A 19,854-nucleotide genomic window follows, 5' to 3' on the forward strand; every position below is an offset into this window, starting at 1 on the left:
CCAGCTAATTTTTTTTTGTATTTTTAGTAGAGATGGGGTTTCGCCATGTTGCCCAGGCAGGTCTCCAACTCCTGGGCTCAGGTGATCCTCCCGCCTCAGTCTCCCAAAGCGCTGAGATTACAAGGTGTGAGCCACTGAACCCAGCCTACATACATTTTTTTTTTTTTTTTTGAGACGGAGTTTCGCTCTTGTTACCCAGGCTGGAGTGCAGTGGTGCCATCTCGGCTCACCGCAACCTCCGCCTCCTGGGTTCAGGCAATTCTCCTGCCTCAGCCTCCTGAGTAGCTGGGATTACAGGCACGTGCCACCATGCCCAGCTAATCTTTTGTATTTTTAGTAGAGACGGGGTTTAACCATGTTGACCAGGATGGTCTCGATCTCTCGACCTCGTGATCCACCCGCCTCGGCCTCCCAAAGTGCTGGGATTACAGGCTTGAGCCACTGCGCCCGACCAGCCTACATACATTTTAAAACAAATATATTTTAGAAAATCTCATAAGTTGAAATTTTTTTAAAAATTCAAACACAAGATTAGAGTTCTTTTACCTGCCAATGTTTCTGAAACAATTCAACCTTGCTTCTGTGTTCTTGCCAGGCCTTGGCGTATAAAATCCTCTTTTTCCAGGTTGGTAAAACAAAGGGGCATTGTCATCACCATCGTCTGTATCATCTAAATCCATATCTACTACACTTCGACTAGAGCCATGACGCTTTCGGTTTTCCTGCTAACACAGAATATCAGAGAGTAAGCCTCAAGATTCACTAAAAAAACAAAACATATGAAATGGTTCTCTGAAATCATTCAAATGAAGTCAGGTAGGAAAAGCAACATAAATATTTAAATATATGTGTGTAACAAAATTTAAGTTAAATAAACTTTTAATTTGCTCTTTCAGAATATGACTTATAAAGATTGAGTATTGTAAGTCTTTAACGTCTCTCTGTTGTTAAAATAAAGGCATTTAATGAAACTCAGGTAAGCTGCTTTCACTTTATTGCCTGAAGTTCTTTTCACTTGATATGGAATTCTTTCATCACTTTGATGAGTTTGCATTTTGACCTCCATACTTTTCTAGTGAGAAATCCACCGTCTTTCAAATCGCTGTTTCCCTATAGGTAAAGAACCATTCTTTGGCTGCTTTCAATAATATTTTATTTTACAGAACTCTGATTATAATGTATCTGGACATGGTTTTCTTTCAGTTTATTCTGTTGACTTCACTGACTCTTGAATCTGGAAATCTGTTTTTTTAATCAAATTTAAGAAGTGTTCAGCCATGATTTATTTCTTCAAGTATTTTTTCTATAGCAATTTCTTCTCTTCCCGAGTAGTGACATAAATGTTGGATCTTTTGAAGCTGTCCCACAGGTCTCCCTGAAACGGTCCTTTTGTTTTAAATATTTTCTCTATCTGTTCTTCAGAAGGGGTAATTTCCATCTATCTTTAAGCTGACTGACACTTTCCTGACACCTTCATTCAGCTACTCACCCATCCTGTGATTTTTTTTCTTTCAGATGTTGCACTTTTAATTCTAAAAATATCCCTTTGTTCTCTCTTTTGAAGTTCCAATGTGTCTGCTGAGAACCTCTATCTTTCCATTCGCTAGTGTGCACCTTTATCTTGCAGAACATGGGATACAGTCTTTGATAATCCCAACAAGTGGGTCATCTCATGGACCATCTATTGGTTCTTTTCCTGGGAGAGGTAGGTCAGTCTTTCCTGGCTCTTTGTATGCTGAATGATTTTAGAGTGTATCCTAGACATTGTGAATGCCTTAGCCGTGAAAACTCTTGAGTCTTATTAAATTAATATGAATTTAGTAGGCAATCAACATAGTTAGGTTACAATTGAAGTCTCACCTTCTATGTGCAACTGTTTCAATGCCAACTAAAAAGCCTCCCTTACACTATATGTCACTTGTTTTTGCAATGTTGGTACCAGCTACTTCTTTAAAGAATGACTCCTAGGATTCTATAGTCTTTCCTTCTCTGCTCTTCAATTTGTTACATTTCCAAAGTAAAGCTTAATTTAGGCTGTGCTCAAATGGATGCTAACCAATGAGTGGGATTATACTGAGGCCTAACTAAGCCAATCTTATTATTTGATTCTATGCATGACACGAATATATTTGTCTTTGCTTCTGTCTCTGTACTGTAAACATTCATTTTATTTTATTTTATTTATTTATTTTTTTTGAGACGGAGTTTCGCTCTTGTTACCCAGACTGGAGTGCAATGGCACGATCTTGGCTCACCGCAACCTCCGCCTCCTGGGTTCAGGCAATTCTCCTGCCTCAGTCTCCTGAGTAGCTGGGTTTACAGGCACGTGCCACCATGCCCAGCTAATTTTTTGTATTTTTAGTAGAGACGGGGTTTCACCGTGTTGACCAGGATGGTCTCGATCTCTTGACCTCGTGATCCACCCGCCTCGGCCTCCCAAAGTGCTGGGATTACAGGCTTGAGCCACCGCGCCTGGCCTACATTCATTTTATTTATAAAGACATAGTTTCTTCAGAAATTCTGCTTTTGCCCCCTTTAAATTTTCTTATAATTTAAATTCTGTAATTATCAGCAGATGTGCAAAATGTTCCTTACCTGTACCTTTTCTGAGGAGTCTATTAATCCAAGATCCAGGATACTATCAGCTCCATTTTCCCTAAAAACAAAAAGCCTTTCACATTCCAGAAAATGGAGACTTCGAGTTTAGTGTATAATTTAAATTTAAAAAGAGAAAATACATTTAAGTTATGCACCCACTAGTACTAATGCAATAGGAGCAGAGAAGTTGGTAATACAAATCTTTTAAAAAGTCTATTACTAGATGCAACATGTATGATTCAAGATAATGGACTAAAGGCTACCTGACTAAATGAATGTAGTCTTCATGGGGTGCTGGAACACTTCTACAATGCTCAGAGGGAGCACTGTAGAAGAACAGAAAAATGTTCAGAAAGCAATGCAATAGGAGTAAAATTCTCTAGTGAATTTAATGATTCTATAATACTAATAAATTCACTGTTTACTCCATCAAGCCAGGTGAAAGCCATCAATATTGTATACTGGTTGCATTCAACAGAAAACATGACTAAATATGCAACTCTTACATATATTCACAAAAATCTTTTTACCAAAAATGCATGTTGTTCTTGAATTTTCTTTAATGGACTAAGCTATACCAGTGTGCTGTAGCTCCAGAGACAGGGCAGAAAAATAAACAGACAGTACATAAAATCCAGAGAAGAAAAGTAGGAGCAAAGCAAATAAAATACATTTCTCTTAGTAGTCTTTGCCTTGAACCATTAAAAGGCTGTGGAAGTGGCTGTTTAGCTCTAGTGCCCAGCCTACCAGCTTATACATCTCTAGGACTGTAACTACTCTAAATTCCTAACTCAAAATCATGATTAGGAAGAAAAACAATACAAATTTTCATCTAAAATAATAAACACTTGGAAACTAGGTATCAAAGTAGGCCCAGGATAGAAGCTATAGCATAAATGTGGCCACTTTCCTTTTTTTGAGACAGAGTCTCGCTCTGTCATCCATGCTGGAGTGCAGTGGCAAGGCTCGGCTCAGCTCACTGCAACCTCCATCTCCTGGGTTCAAGCAATTCTCCCTGCCTCAGCCTCCTGAGTAGCTGGGATTACAGGTACCTGCCACCACGCCCGGCTAATTTTTTATTTATTTTTTTAGTAGAGACAGGGTTTTGCCATGTTGGCCAGGTTGGTCTTGAACTCCTGACCTCAGGTGATCTGCCCGCCTTGACATCCCAAAGTGCTGAGATTACAGGTGCAAGCCACAGTGACCAGACTTAACTTCCTAAAGTCACTTTTACCTATCAACTTGGAAAAAGGGGTATGTAATCTGCTAATTATTTTTTAGATTTTACATTAAATTCATACCTTACAGAACAGAAAGCAAAAACTTGCATGAATTTTTAAGATAAATCAGGAAGCCTAAAAGAAATTCATAGTTATGACAAAAACTCAGGTATAAGTTTTTGTGGAAAAAACTTACGGCTTTTGCCATGAGGGTATTCTGATAAGTGAATTTGAGATGTACTTCTTTCAAGTAATTTCTAAATAACCTGTAACTTCTAAAACCCTAAGTTTCTAATACATAAGAAGAAACTGAGCTGTCTTACTAATGGAATTTAAGCTATCATTTAAAAATACATTTAAAAAAATTTTTAGAGTAAAACTACATTTAACATCTTACACTTTATGACAAATTTTAAGATATGATGGCACCCACATAATGAAAATAAGTAGTTGACGTTTAAACTGAAATGTCCCCAATTGTACACACCGTCCATGTGCAATAATGAGTTCCATAGCCTCATCCACTCTTGCTCTCAGAGAATCTTCACTTGCTAGAAGGAGAAGCAGCTGAGCTGGGGATAATTCCAACAGCATGCCAGTGATTTTACTTGCAAATGCCTATAAATGATGAACAAATGTTATTTGACTACTCTCTAAAACCTCTAGTCTAATTACATCTATAATTTTTTATTAAAAAAAAAAAAAAAATATAAGAAACTTGGGTAACAAATACAAAAATTTCAGAACCAGTAAGGTCTTTTATGAAACTGCAAGATCAATTATAGAGAACTCTGGAAGGGAATAAACAGTCCATGCACTACCACAATCTTGTTAAGGCTACTTAAAATATTTGTATGACAAGTTTTTTTTTTTTTTTTTTTTAAGTTTTAAATCTCTGAGTTAAACATACATATATGTAACTTCCTTTTTTTCTTCTTCTTCATTAGAGAGCCAGAAATATCTTTTATTTAGCATAGAAAAAAAGAGGCAGGTAGGGAAGAGAAAAAGATACCTATGTTTAAGGCTGATGACTTACTGCAAGAAATAATAGTTTTTTCTATTATTCTTTTGCTATAAAATATATATATACTGTTATGCATAAAGACAAAAAAGATAACTAATTTGTGTACTTGACAGAACATTCAAAATACAATTCTCCCTGCAATACTAATCAGCATTAATGTGTTCCACCTACAGCTTGCTAACAGATAGTCTACTCCAAAAGAAGTAATAATTTGTTCAAATAAAGATACAAATAAATATAATGCACAGCAAATTCTTTAGTATGTAAGGAAGGTAGAATAGGTCCCAACCTAAGGTGGGTGGAGAAAAATAAAAATTCAAGCTATACAGTTATTGTCCAGTAAACACTGCCTTATTCCCTAAGCTTCCTTCTTACTGCAGAACTAAAAACAGTCCTCAACCATGTGGTTTTGCCAGTAGTTGACAATTTTTTTAAACACCATCTTTAATTCAAAAGCAAAAAAAAAAATCACAGCCAGTTAAGAGGTGACTAAGTACACAGTACACACTGGTTGCATTGCTTGTACACGAGGGTAAAGCCTCTCTCCAAGTGCCTGTCGATGTGCTGGCAAAGGTTCAGGATCATCACTAGGATTCCCTTCAGAGGCTGGTCTAAAGGGCCTAGTGTCAATGGAAAGCTGTCTTCTGAAGTCTCTGTAAGAGGAAGAAAGCTATTATGACTTCAATTCCTTTGACTACCAAGTAAAAATATTAGCACGACTAGTAAAAACGTTAGAAAACCAGAGCATGTAAGTTAATCAGTTATGGTACCAAGATGGTAGAATGCCAAGACATTATCGTTGGGAAATAAAGATTATCTAGATCTAGTTATTTAATTTAGAAATTTTACTGTAAGGGAATAGGACCTTAATATATTAGATATCAAGAGTCCACACACAAATCTGGAAATTTTAGTCAAAAGTAAAGTGCAACCCATTCTGATGAGAAAACTTCAAAGATTTAAACAGCACAATCTGCCAAAATTAAGATTTTATGTTTTTGAGACAGAGTTTTGCTCTTATTACCCAGGCTGCAGTGCAATGGCATTATCTCAGGTCACTGCAACCTCCGTCTCCCAAGTTCAAGGAGTCTCCTGCCTCAGCCTCCCAAGTAGCTGGGATTACAGGCATGCACCATCACACCTGGCTAATTTTGTATTTTTCGTAGAGATGGGGTTTCACCATGTTGGTCAGGCTGGTCTTGAACTCCTGACCTCAGATGATTCACACGTCTCAGCCTCCCAAAGTGCTGGGATTACAGGCGTGAGCCACCTTGCCCGGCCTGAAAAATTAAGAATTTTAAGATAAACTTAGGAGAGAATGATACGGGTAAAAAACTTCAAACAGGCCGGGCGCGCTGGCTCATGCCTGTAATCCCAGCACTTTGGGAGGCCAACACGGGCGGATTACAAGGTCAAGAGATCGAGATCATCCTGGCCAACATCGTGAAACCCCGTCTCTACTAAAAATACAAAAAATTAGCTGGCCATGGTGGTGCATGCCTATAGTCCCAGATACTTAGGAGGCTTGAGGCAGGAGAATTGCTTGAACCCGGGAGGCGGAGGTTGCAGTGAGCCGAGGTCGCACCACTGCACTCCAGCCTGGTGCCTGGTGACGGAGTGAGACGGTCTCAAAAAATAAATAAATAAATAAAAACTTCAAACAATTAGGAACTTGAGTCAGATAAATTTAAAATGAATATAATTTCAATACAATTTCAACTGCCTCTAGGTTTTTAAAGCAGAATTACCAGTTAACAGACTATTCTTAGTTATTGCATTTTATTCTTAGTTACTAAACATAAATTCAAAATTAAAACTTTACTTTTCTAAAAAATCCATAATTAAGATTCTTTCATTTACAGGCTTATCGCCAATTCATTCAAACAGGTGGTATTGAATAAAAGATACAAAATTTACCTATCTCGGTCCCTCCGAGAACCTGCTCTCAAGCCACTACTCCTCCTCATTTCCCTTTCTCTCTCCCTTTCCCGATCTCTCTCTCCTCGGTTCCTTAATCTTTGCATCAAACCTAGAAGAAAATGAGAAATATACTTTATTTAGATGACTGCAAATGCAACTACCTTAAATTTCAAAGTCAATGCAAAGAAATAAGACAAATGTAAAAAAAAATGACAGCTAAAGATCATCTTCCCTAGCATCTGTGTTGCTAACGCCTTTCTCTCCCTATGGATTTCAGGGTTGGAAGTGATTGTGTAGAAAGTACCTGGCACATAATAGATGTTCACTCAATATTTGTTAATGAATTTTCTTCCTTGTCATGTCAAAGCTGTGAAATAATATATAGCAACTGAGGTTATGATAGTGTCACTATAAATAATCCTGAAATTTCTCACATGATTAGAGTAATTTAAATATCCTCTGTTCTTAGTTTTTGGCATGAAAGCATTAAAGGCCGCCAGAATATTAGCTATTATTATTTTTAAATTCCTAAGCCCAAGCTAGAGTATGGTTTTCAGCAAGTGTACAAAAAAGATACTTCTAAAATGTTATGGTTTCCCAGTTTCCTCATTCACATCTCCAAATTTCTTTTCATTGTAATATTATATAAAGTGAAATGGTGAAATTGATGAAAACCTAGAAACGCTCAGCATTTTTTCACCCTCAAGTCTTTCTACATCTCATTCAGCCTCTATCTACCTACAAGTCTGATATCTTCTGCTCCTACTTGATATGAACCACCAGTTATCATCTCCTAAGGCTTTTGTAATGTTCACAAATTTTAAATTTTGCTCACTGTAATCTTAAATCTTAGCTAAGGGTCCTAACCCAAAAGTGCTGATCCTCAGTGAGGTAATAAGCTCGCACCGGGATTTTTTTTTTTAAAGTCTTGCTAAACAGTGAGCTTCATGACACAGTTGATTTACATTTGGTTGCCAAGTCCTTATCTCACTGGGGACCAGTAGCAAGTTTGGAAATCGTAATTTGAATAGCATCTTTTTTCTCAAACTGTGTGAGTTAAATATTGAAGTGGAGGAAATGCTGTGATTTGCTTGGTGAATTTTTATATCATCATGTATCTTACAACCTCTTACCCAGCCCCTCCACAACATGTAACAATTGAGATGAAAAACTAACTAGCATAATCACAAACATTTATCAAAATAAATGTGTCTGTACAAGATCAAATTGCTGTCAATTAGAATAAACAAGATTAAATCAATCTAGAATAAAATTATTTAAAAATGTAAATTTATACACTCACACATATATAATCCACGATTACCACTGTTGGTTGATGAATAAGGAAATAATTTTTATGATGCTTGTTTTGTGTAGAGTACTTACTTGTATGGGTGCCTTTGTTGGCATTTTGGATACACTCTAGATTTGGCAATTTTTCATTTGACAAAAATGCTTGTGCAATGGCTGTATAAAAACTTCGTGCTACACCACTGCCCTCTCCTGGCTCATCCTTAAATGTGACTTTTACTCTGTGTACAGCCATTGGTGTAGTAGCACATCTTCGACCAAAGTGATTGTTAAGCTGCCTCATAGTCTGTTGAATGAGAAGATCTCGATCCCGATCAACCTATTAAAGCACATCAAGAAGTCAAGAAGTAATAAATTCAATATTGCAAGACAGCTTGAATTTTTCTATGTAAAATCTGAAAATCAAAGCTAAAACTAATCGAAGTTCTCAGAAGCTTATCCATTACCAAATACAACACTTTAAAGCACACAAGACTGTCTTGCAAATTAAATCAGGACAACAGAATTTAATGCAATTCTAACACTTGCTTTCAAAGGTCTATTGGAAAACAATAATCTGTTCAATTGTGGGATATACCAAAATACCAAATGGTCAGGGATGTTGAAAAAAAAAAAACACTAGAAAAACACACAAATGAATTCCTTGATGACAAGCTAAGCAGGCAGGAGGCTGCAAGGGAATTAACCAAACTGGAAAAATTGTTTGCACCTTCTCTCACAAAGACACCTATTCATTAATGAGTGTGTCTATCACCTACAGCTACATTAAGAGCCTCTGAAATCTAAGAGAAAGCCAACTTAGAAAAATAAAATGAGCAAAACGTATTAACTGAGTTAAATATAACTATCCTAAATATATGAAATAATGTTTAACTTTGCTCAAAATAAGAAAAATTCAAATTCAAACTATACTGAGATGCTATTACTTACCTATCAGATTAGCAAAAATCTAGAAATTCAGTAACTGCTGGCAAGACTGTGAGGAATCAGGCATTCTCACACTGACAGTGAAAATGCAAAATTATGCAACCACTGTGCAAAAGTATTCATGAATGTCTAGCAAAATTACATGCACATGCTCTTTGACCTAGCAACTCCATGTCTAAGAATCTATCTCAGGGACACACTAGCAAAAAAAAACCCACAAAGCCATTCATCACACTATCTGGAACAGCAAAAGACTGGAAACAAGCTCAAATACCTAGTCAGCAAGGGACTGACTACAAACCCGGGGTAACGACCCAGGCTGCAGTATACTAAGCAGCTATAAAAGGAAGGTAACAACATCTCACATTTTCTCTGGGATATACTATTAACTGGGAAAAGCAAGATGGGATAAAATATATAGTATGTTTGGGTAGGTGAGAGGTGGTATGTAATTAATGCATACATATGCTTATATTTTTCAAAAGGGAGGGAAGGAAATAAATTTTGAAAAAATGGTAAAAGAGACAGAATGGAAACTAGACATATCCATTCTAGTAGAGCTCACTTTGCCACATTGTAGATATTTTACAATGATTACAAAAGAAAACCAAAAAAGGAATCCCTAAAATCTGAGCACAAAATTAAACAAAAGGCCCTAATTACATAGAGCTGGTAGCAAAATCACACAAAGAATTACTTCAAGTGACTTTAAAACAAAATTATTTAATGGTGTATCTGTAACTGCACATGATCTAAGGACAAAAATCTGCAAATAAACTACTTTGAATAACCATTTTGTTAGTGGTAGTGTTGATGTTATAATTCTTTTTAAGAGACAGAGTCTCTCACACTATGGTGCCCAGGCTGTCCTTGAATTCCTGGACTCAAGCGATGCTTCCAACTCAGATTCTAGTGATGTAATTCTAAGACTGCTTCTGTGTATGTTGGGCATTAAACCAAATGAGTAATTTGATTAATGTTGTTAAGTTGGATATTCAGTTTGAAAGAAAGGAGATAAAGACCTAAGAAGCAAGGCAAGGTGGGAGGCCAAGGCAGGTGATCTCTCGAGGTCAGGAGTTTGACACCAGCCGGGCCAACAGGGTAAAACGCTGTCCCTACTAAAAATATAAAAATTAGCCAGGCATGGTGGTGGACACCTATAATCCCAGCTACTCAGGAGGCTGAGGCAGGAGTCTCGCTTGAACCTGGGAGGTGAAGGTTGCAATGAGCCAGTATCATGCTACTGTGCCTGGGTGACAGAGCAAGACTCTTGTCTCCGAAAAAAAAAAAAAAAAAAAGCAGCAAAAATAACAACCACCACCCTGTGGTCCTAAATTTTGGATTTGAATTGGGAGTATCAATATTAATTTCTTATTTGATTTTTTAAAAAAGAACAAATTAAAGTGCATTTCCAAACTGTATCAATTAAAAAGGCCTAGATACCATGATCAACCCAGTAGCAATATGAAACCCTATCTCAAAACGCAATTTCCTACTAAAAGAGTCAGGGCTACTTGAAGAAATGGCTGAATTAAGGCCTGTGACAAGAAACGCACAAGATGAAACATACCAGAAAGTAAGAAAGTTATCAAAAATTATTGGGGTCGTGTCAAAAGTACTCAGGAATCAAAATTGACTCAAGACTTCCATTAGCCAAAGAAGATATAATTTGAGCATCAATATGAATAATAGTCTCAATGGAATTAAACACATAAATAAATGTTTTATTCAGTGAATGCATAATGATACTTAAAAACTGAAACAAAAAAAATTCCTAGAGGATGCTAGGAAACCAAACTGCCAGAGAAAACCAGTATTCTAAATTTGGTGGTTACATTAAAAAAAAGCTTGGTGGTTAACATTTCTTTATTTTCTTTAAATTTTTAACTGTAAGTGCATAACCCTAAGCAAAGCTATTATTTTGCATGTTTTAAAATTTATATAAATAGCATACTATAGGTATAGTATAAGAAAATCTAAATACCTTTACCTCTAGTGATAAATCTCTTGACTGCTGGTTTCTCAGTTTTTCCATTTCTCTACGGAATTTTGATTCTTTTACCTCAAAACCACCCAATTCAGTTAGGATCTTAAAAAAAAAGAAAAGCGTAACAGATTATTCTCTGAAATATGTGCTTATCGAGCAGAATGGAATTTAAAGTGCACAAAACACATACCGATCCAGGTTCTGCTCCAACATCTTCCATGAATACCCTGCCGAACAATTCTAAAGAAAGGCGCCAACGTCCTAGGAGCATATCATGGGAAATAACCATTCCCATAAAGCTACACTGTGGCCTGTAAGTAAATTCGGGCGGAATAATTTAGCCAATTTCAAAGACTGACTGGTTTTTGTACAACAGTAGTAATTTACTTTTAAAAAAAAAAATTCTGAGTTCTTAACTTCTGTAAACTGTGTCCTGTCTACTACAGAACGTTTTCATAGCTACTTGTTCCCTGCAGAACTTAGTATTTTTCCTCCCTTATTCCTTCTGTCTTCCAAATATGAAAAAATCCCTGGGCTATGTTTTATCTTCACCTTTCATTTTGCCTCCTCTCCTTAAAGTCCAGTGTCCATCTCCATCTAGCTGACTCCCAGATCCACCTTCTACTTCAAGATTTCGCCATGAACCAGAATTTCCCTTTTGAAAATATATTCACATCAGTGATGCTCAATTCAACCTCAGCATGGCTAACATTTCATATGGTTTCTTCACCACAATGATAGTTCTCCTGACTTTTTTTCAGTAGTACCACCTCTTTCCCTACTGCCCAGACTTAAAGATTTTTTCTTCCTTCTGTTCCTTCAAAGTGATCAAGTCCGTCTTAAGTTTCTCTTCCTTTCCATGTTGTCCTTTCTATCCCTGAAGTCAACATTCTGCCTCGGCACCTTTCCCTCAACTAACTGAAACTATTAATAATAACAAACATCTTTCTAACTGGCCTCCCTACCTCTAATTCTCTCCAATCGGTTTCTGCACATTCTAACCATCTCAATTCAATCCATATTGCTTCTAGGAAGCTTGGGCCACTCAAGTCCATAATTCTCCCCTGCCTTATATGATTGTTAGACAATGTATATACAGTGTATCTTATTTTCAAAACTAACGTGTTAGCTCAAATCTAAGCAAAAAAATTATTATACCATGTGACCAAAAAATATACAGTCAAATCATACAGAACCACAGTATAAACTAACATTTTTATTAGATAAGCAAAGAACCTACCTCTTGTAAGAGAATTACAACATTGGCAAAGGAGCATAGATAAGTGTGAATCACAAATCTAGAAAGTTCTACTCTAATTATTCAGTTTCCCCTTAGCTGAGCTGATAATACCAAATCTATAAATGGTAACTAGACATGGATATATATATACACTTTAACTGTGTATTGAACAATAAAAACAAAGGATCTTAGCAAATACCTGAACGATGTAAGAGGTGGCCCTTCACTTTCGGTAAGTCCTATTTCTGCTAGTAAGCTACTTTTTAATTGTGCAGCAAGATCATGAGCAGACGGCCCTGGTTTTGAACTCTCAGCTTCTTCTGGTAGCACGGGCTGCTCTTCCCCTTCTTTTTTTTGCCGGTTTTGCATGTTCATTACATTTTTCAGATTGGCAGCATAAGACATTTTTGTTGGAAGAACCTATGAATATTTACATTTAAAAGTTACAAATTAAGGGGAAAAAAACTAATTAGACTTTGTCCTCAACTTAGTAATACAGGAATCATATGCAAGTTTTGTTGTTGTTTTTTTTTTTTTTCACTTTCTGGAGCTTCAGTGGTTCTTTTGTCTGATGGCCCTGGCTGACCACCAATTCTAATGCATTTACCACACCAACCTCCAGGTAACTTTTTTTTTTTTTTTTTTGAGATGCAACCTCCCTCTGTCACCCAGGCTGGAGTGCAGTGGCGCAGTCTTGGCTTACTGCAACCTCCGCCTCCAGAGTTCAAGCGATTCTCCTGCCTCAGCCTCCCAAGTAGCTGGGATTACGGGTGCCTGCCGCCACACCCAGCTAATGTTTTTTACACTTTTAGAGATGGGGTTTCACCATGTTGGCCAGGGTAGTTTCAAACTCCTGACTTCGTGATCCACCCACCTCAGCCTCCCAAAGTGCTAGGATTACAGGTGTGAGCCCCCCGGCGCCCAATCACTTTTTTTTTTTTTTCTTTTAATTCACTTGGCTGGGCACTGTGGCTTGCTCCTGTAATCCTAGCACTTTGGAAGGCCAAGGTGGGCGAACTGCTTGAGGTCAGGAGTTGGAAACCAGCCTGGCCAACATGGTGAAAACCCACCTCTACTAAAAATACAAAACAATTAGCCATGTGTGGTGGCAGGCAACTGTACTCCTAGCTGCTTGGGAGACTAGGCAGGAGAATCACTTGAACCCAGGAGGTGGAGGTTGCAGTGAGCCAAGATTGTGCCACTGCACTCCAGCCTGGGTGACTGAACAAGACTCTTTGTCTCAAAAAATTTAAAAAATAAATAAACTAACTTTCTGCCTTGGAACTTCAGGGAACTTTTAAAGGAATCTTGATAATATTGGCGGTACTTAAGTCTCATATATTTTGAATATTTTCAGTAGTGCATTCTCCTTTATCACTGAGATAATAAAAAAAATCCTTTTTAACTACATGTCTTCTAAACCTGCCTTTTGGTGTTTTACTACTTTTTCAGTGGAAAAACAGTAGCATTTAATTTTAAGCTCCCAAATCAGATCAAAACTAGATCTACTGCTTAACTAGTTATGTGACACAAACATTCCCACATAAAATTTATTTACTCTCTTCAAGACTCAATTTCTTACCCATAAAATTAGGGTGATAATGCATTCTATCAAACATTGTTATAAAGATGGAGACCAATGCCCAGGAGACAGAATTAGTCAACAAATATTAGGTATCATTACTAATGTTACCTTATTTATCCTCAGTCTTGAGTAAAATTAGTTCAGCAAGTTATAGCCAAAATTACATGTCATCTACATATTTTTATTATATATGAAAATTTAAATTTTCTGCCACATACAACAATCAGCTCTGTGGAACGAACAAAGCATATGAGGAGGCTGCCATTTTATAGATGAAGTAATCTGACAGCAAGTTAATGACAGTGTTGGAATTCTTCCTATTGTATCACAAGGCAGGAATTTCTGACACTTCTATTATATCAGAAAATATAATACTCTGAATTACTGTGTTTCTAAAAATCTATATGCTGGAACAAGTTGTTCTTAATAAATAATATACTAGAAAAACTTTTACAGTCTTACCTCTAGGCAGTTTCTATCCACTGTAACCTCCATTAAACATTTCCCACTACTGGCAGATGAAGAATAAAGACCCTGACTTGGACGGCCAAAAAGGTCCTCTTTTCTAGCATTTGGCTGGAATTTTAACAGAAATATTCTAGTTACATTGAATACTTAAAAGAAAAAAATTAGAAAAAAACCTTAAGACTAATTTGTTTAATTCACCTGCAGCAGATGTGGCTGATCAGCCAAGGGAATGGCTTCAGCCAGAGGTACTTCAAATGGATTTGGGGGTATACACCCAAGGAATGTCATGGAGTCTGAACGTCGGAAAAATGGATGGTTTTGGCCAGTTTCTGCAGGAAGAGAGTCATCATCCTTATCATTCAAAGTAGCACCTAAACATAAAAAGATAAAATTTTTTTTTAGGAAAATTATTTAATTACTAGATTAGGATAACAAACCTCTAATTTGCTCAATCCAAAATTCTTATCTCTTTTAAAAATTGTAATGCCACTCAAAAACAAGTGAATAGTCCAAAATTTTGTTATTTTTTCAAAGTAAATGTAACAGTTTAATATGGTTACAATGGTTTTATGTTATGTGTGTTACAATAAAAAATGCAAAATAAAAATCAGCATTTATCAATATTGTGCCCTTTTATATTAGACAGAGGTTTCCTATATCCTCCTCTTCATCTCCTGAGATACCCACCACCCAAATACAGTTAGATTAATGAGTATATTCAGGACCCAACTCACTGACAACTCCAGAGGCGATGATCAGGAGCTGACACCTGAGCATTTGCTAAACAGAGAGTAATGTCTGAGCAACTTACGTATCTCAACACTAAGTCAGCACACTAGCACCAACTCTCCTTAACGGAATAAAACTTTGGCAGTGCCTTGTTTGTGTATAAACAGCAGTAAGCTATGGCTGGGTTCTCAAGAAATAGCAATTAGGTCAATTGTCTTTCTATAGGCCTAATAAAAGCACTAGTTGATAGTAAGAAACTGGAGAATGCATTATTTGGCACCAACTGAAATAACTGAAACCCACAAATAAACTTCACTAGACTCAGAAGTGTTATGGTATTAAAACTTTTAGAGAAAAGTCTGGAGTTGGGATATTTTCTCTTTTCATTGCATTAATTACTAGAGTTCTGGTATCTGGAAGTTATAACTGGTAATTCTCATTTTCTTGGCTAAATCTATTTTGCATCAATATTAAAGGTTTTGTTAAGATTTTATTAAATGTAGTTAAGAGTATATTAAGAATAAAGGTAACCATAAAACTAAGACAAATACAAAAAGACATAGATTTTAAAAATACGGTTGGAAAGTGTGTAACATTTCTTTAATACATCCTTAGTTTTAAAATGTATAATGCAAGAATGTGTAATCAAAAATGGACAGAAAATGTAAGAAATGCGACATAGAGAAGAAAAGAGAAATTCCCACCCAGACAGAAAATAATGAAGTTAAAAAGCTTGAAGGGGAACTACTGAGGCAGCCATTTCTTGGATTAGCAGATTTTCTGTGCACTAACTTTGATTGGTGTCATCATCATTTTCATGTTCTGAATCTTCATTATCAATACCCAGTTCCAAGAGTTCTCGCGTCCTTTAAAAAGACAAGTGAGTCATTTAAACCAAGTATTTGTATAATATGAACAGGAGCAAAAGTAAGGGGAAATACAAACAAAAACTCACTAAAAGGATCACTAATGTATTTAATCAATTTCAAACACTGCAGTATAGTTTCAGAATCTGGGAAATGGTAGAGTCAACAGGTTTATGTACTATTATTACAAAATGGACTCAATAGAAGAAAAAGCAAATCACCCAAGAAATAATGAGTGCCTACACAAACTAACAGAAAACATGGGCTGGACATGGTAATCATGCCTATAATCCCAATACTTTGGGAGGCTAAGGCAGGAGGATCACTTGAGGCCAGGAGTTCAAGACCAGCCAGGGCAACATGATGAGACACTGTCTCTTCAAACCATTAAGAAATTAGCAAGGCATGGTGGCATATGCCTTTAAGCTCTATCTACTGGAAAAACTAAGGCAGGAGGATCACCTGAACCCAAGAGTTCAAGGTTGCAGTGAGCTTTGATTGCATCACATTCCACCCTGGGAAACAGAGTGACTCAGTTTCTTTTATTAAAAAAAAAAAAAAGGTGGGGGGGTGGGGGCAGGCACTGGCTCATGCCTGTAATCCCAGCGCTTTGGGAGGCTGACGCAGGTGGATCACCTGAGGTTGGGAGTTTGAGACCAGCCTGATCAACACGGCGAAACCCCGTTTCTACAAAAAATACAAAATGAGCCAGGCGTGGTGGCACAAGACTGTAATCCTAGCTACTTGGGAGGCTGAGGCAGGAGAATCGCTTGAACCCAGGAGGTGGAGGTTGTGGTGGGCCAAGATCACGCCACTGTCCTCCAGCCTGGGCAACAAGATCGCTAACTCCGTCTCAAAACACACAAAAAAGGAAAAAAATGAAAAGACAGATAATCAGATAAAACTATCTCAAGCGGGAAGTTTAACTGGATTCTTAGGTTTCCCATTTTAATTGAAGAGTGGCAGTGGGGACAGGTTGGCTAAACTCAAGCCCACCTTCCTAAATGAAATGGTCCTGTACTATTTCTCTTTTGCAATGCTATTCTCCTTACCCCAAAATCTGACAATGTACTAAAGAAGATCACACCAAGCAATTATTTCTTAAATCAACCTCATGGCAAGTATGATACCTTTTGCGTTCTAGTTGAGGTGTGTCCAATGTCGTCTGCTGATTCATTGCCTTAATCCAGTATATAAGGGCTTGAAAAACATACGCCACATGCTTCAAAGAGCAAACATCCAAAACTGGAAGAACATCAGAATGCTCATCATTATGAGACCGCATTAGAGATAGAGCATAATTTAGGAAGTCTCCTCGTGCAGACATCATTCCTTGACGGGCGCTAAGCAAGGTGGCACGTCTGTAAGAACAGAAAAAAATGAAAATGTTTATTTGGCACGTCTATAAGAACAGAAAAAAATGAAAATGTTTATTAGAACACCACCACAAATATGAAATTTACTATCATACATATGCAAAATTAGGAGCTGAGGATATTCATAAATAGAAAGTAATTAAGCCTGTTGCTCAGCTTTAGAAATATAACCACTGTGCATGATTTACAGTCTTATACTTTGTACAGAAAAGAAATTCCAACATCCTTTGGAATGGCAAAAGGAACTCCTTCCCTGAAGACAGTGATTCTCCATCTTCAGGGTCCTTCAAAATCACCTGGAGGGCTTATTAAAACAGACCACTGGCCTAATCCCCAGAGTTTTAGTAGGTCTGGGGTAAAGCCCCCAAATTCGCATTTCTAAATAGCTCTTAGGTGCTGTTCTAGGGATCATACTTTGTCACTTTATTAAAATGGCGCCAAAAGCACAAGCAACACAAGAAAACAGCCTGGGCAATAAATATGGTGAAACCATGTCTCTACTAAAGATACAAAAATTAGCTGGGTGTGGTGGCGGGCGCCTGTAATCCCAGCTACTTGGGAGGCTAAGGCAAAACTGCTTGAACCTGGGAGGTGGAGGGTGCAATGAGCCAGGATCATACCACTGCATTCCAGCCTGGGCAACAGACTGAGACTCTGTCTCAAAAATCAAAAGAAAGAAACCCAGATATAACTGGACTTTATGAAAATTAAAATTGCACTTTCAAGCATACAATCAAGAAAGTGAAAAGATATTCCAGAGAATGGACAAAATCTTCCCAAATTACGTATTTGATAATGGGCTTATATGCAGGATAAAGAACTCATATACCTCAATTTTAAAAGACAGGCCAATTTAAAATATGGGTGAGGCCAGGCATGGTGGCTCATGCGTGTAATCCCAGCATTTTGGGAGGCCAAGGTGGATGGATCACTTGAGGACAGGAGTTTAAGACTAGCCTGGCCAACAAGATGAAACCCTGTCTCTACTAAAAGTACCAAAAAATTAGCTGGGCGTGGTGGCGGATGCCTGTAATCCCAGCTACTCCGGAGGCTGAGGCAGGAGAATCACTTGAGCCCGGGAGGCAGAGGCTGCAGTGACCCAAGATCACACCTTTGCATTCCAGCCTGGGCAACAAGAAGGAAACTCAGTCTCAGGGTCCAAATACACATTTCTCCAAAGAAGATATATGAATGGCCAGTTAGCACATGAAAAGATGTTCAGCATCATTGACCATTAGGGAAATGCACATCAAAGCCACAATAAGATACTAGGTCACACCCACTGGGATGGTTGTAACAAAAGACAGATAATAACAAGTGCTGGTGAAGATGTGGAAAAACAAAAACTCTCATACATACACTGCTAATGAGAATGTTTTCCTCTTTGGAAAACAGTATTGCCAGTTCTTCAAAGGGTTACAAACAGAGTTACCGTATGACCCAACAATTCCATAACCAGGTATATATTCAAGACAACTGAAAACACCTATCTACACAAAAATCTATATACAAAGGTTCATAGGAGCATTATGCATAACAGTGGAAAGGTGGAAACAACCCACATGTCCAACTGATGAATGGATAAACAAAATATAGTATACTCATACAATGAAATATTACTTGGAAATGAAAAAGAATGGAATGAAGTACTGATGTATGCTAAATATAGATGAACCTGAAAATCATTATGCTGAGTTAAAGAACCCAGTCAGAAAAGACCACATTCTGTATAATTCCATTTACGTAAAATATCCAGAATCCACTGAGAGGGGAAAAGATTAATGGTTGCTTAGAGAGGCAAAGGAGGGACACATGAAGAATGACTGCTAACTGGTTTCCAGTAGACAGGATTAAAACATTGCAAAATTCATTGTGATGAAAGTTATACAGGACTGAAAAACTATGGAACTAGACACTTTAAATGAGTAAATTATATGTAATGGGTGAATCACTACATTAAAGCTGACAGAGAGAGAGAAGAGAGAACACTGCCACCAATCAAGACCTGTTATCAGAATTCTGTGTTCCCTGGGGTTAAGAACTAAAGCCTAACAAAGATAAGGCTTTTGTCTCTTTGTGGAGCACATTTTCTAGGACAGGAAAGCTGCTACCTCTCAAATCTCTATCTCTAGTACAGTTATCTTTGCCAAGCACTCAATTCTGCATACTTGACATTTCTACCAATTATTTTTGCCCAGTTCTCACGTGTTCAAAAGCAAATTTGTCCATTACACGTACCCTAGGTTTTTCTCTTTAATTTTCCTATTAGTTATTCAGAATCAAGGTCTAAATATAAATGATGCCCCTCCTACTTAATCCCTCAATAAAAGACCAGCGCGGTGGCTCACGCTTGTAACCCCAGCACTTTGGGAGGCCAAGGCGGGTGAATCACGAGGTCAAGAGATTGAGACCATCCTGGTCAACATGGTGAAACCTCATCTCTACTAAAAATACAAAAATTAGCCAGGCATGGTGGTGCATGCCTGTAGTCCCAGCTACTCAGGAGGCTGAAGCAGGAGAATTGCTTGAACCTGGGAGCCAGAGGTTGCGTTAAGCAGAGATCGCACCATTGTACTCCAGCCTGAGTAACAAGAGTGAAACTC

At 37.5% G+C, this 19,854-nt stretch overlaps 1 protein-coding gene across 6 annotated transcripts in view; it reads right to left on the reverse strand.

Moving 5' to 3' along the window:
- UBR5 (ubiquitin protein ligase E3 component n-recognin 5) overlaps nt 1–19,854 on the reverse strand; it is a 149,824-nt gene that overhangs the window by 10,834 nt on the left and 119,136 nt on the right. For 2 of the 6 annotated variants that reach the window (XM_010351417.3, XM_010351419.3), the window contains exons 41-53: nt 17,006–17,236; nt 15,802–15,875; nt 14,479–14,651; nt 14,275–14,388; nt 12,427–12,647; nt 11,178–11,298; nt 10,991–11,089; nt 8,149–8,392; nt 6,760–6,871; nt 5,351–5,495; nt 4,306–4,436; nt 2,596–2,656; nt 547–722 (exon numbers count right to left, since the gene is read on the reverse strand). In XM_010351417.3, coding sequence (XP_010349719.1) covers nt 547–722; nt 2,596–2,656; nt 4,306–4,436; nt 5,351–5,495; nt 6,760–6,871; nt 8,149–8,392; nt 10,991–11,089; nt 11,178–11,298; nt 12,427–12,647; nt 14,275–14,388; nt 14,479–14,651; nt 15,802–15,875; nt 17,006–17,236 — 1,902 coding nt within the window. Of the gene's footprint in view, nt 1–546; nt 726–2,595; nt 2,657–4,305; nt 4,437–5,350; nt 5,496–6,759; nt 6,872–8,148; nt 8,393–10,984; nt 11,090–11,177; nt 11,299–12,426; nt 12,648–14,274; nt 14,389–14,478; nt 14,652–15,801; nt 15,876–17,005; nt 17,237–19,854 lie in introns of all 6 variants that reach the window. The other 4 variants (XM_010351415.3, XM_010351418.3, XM_003940676.4 and 1 more) reach the window with 3 other exon arrangements.

This window comes from Saimiri boliviensis, chromosome 15, assembly GCF_048565385.1.
Source record: "Saimiri boliviensis isolate mSaiBol1 chromosome 15, mSaiBol1.pri, whole genome shotgun sequence".
NCBI classification, from domain to species: Eukaryota; Metazoa; Chordata; class Mammalia; order Primates; family Cebidae; genus Saimiri; species Saimiri boliviensis.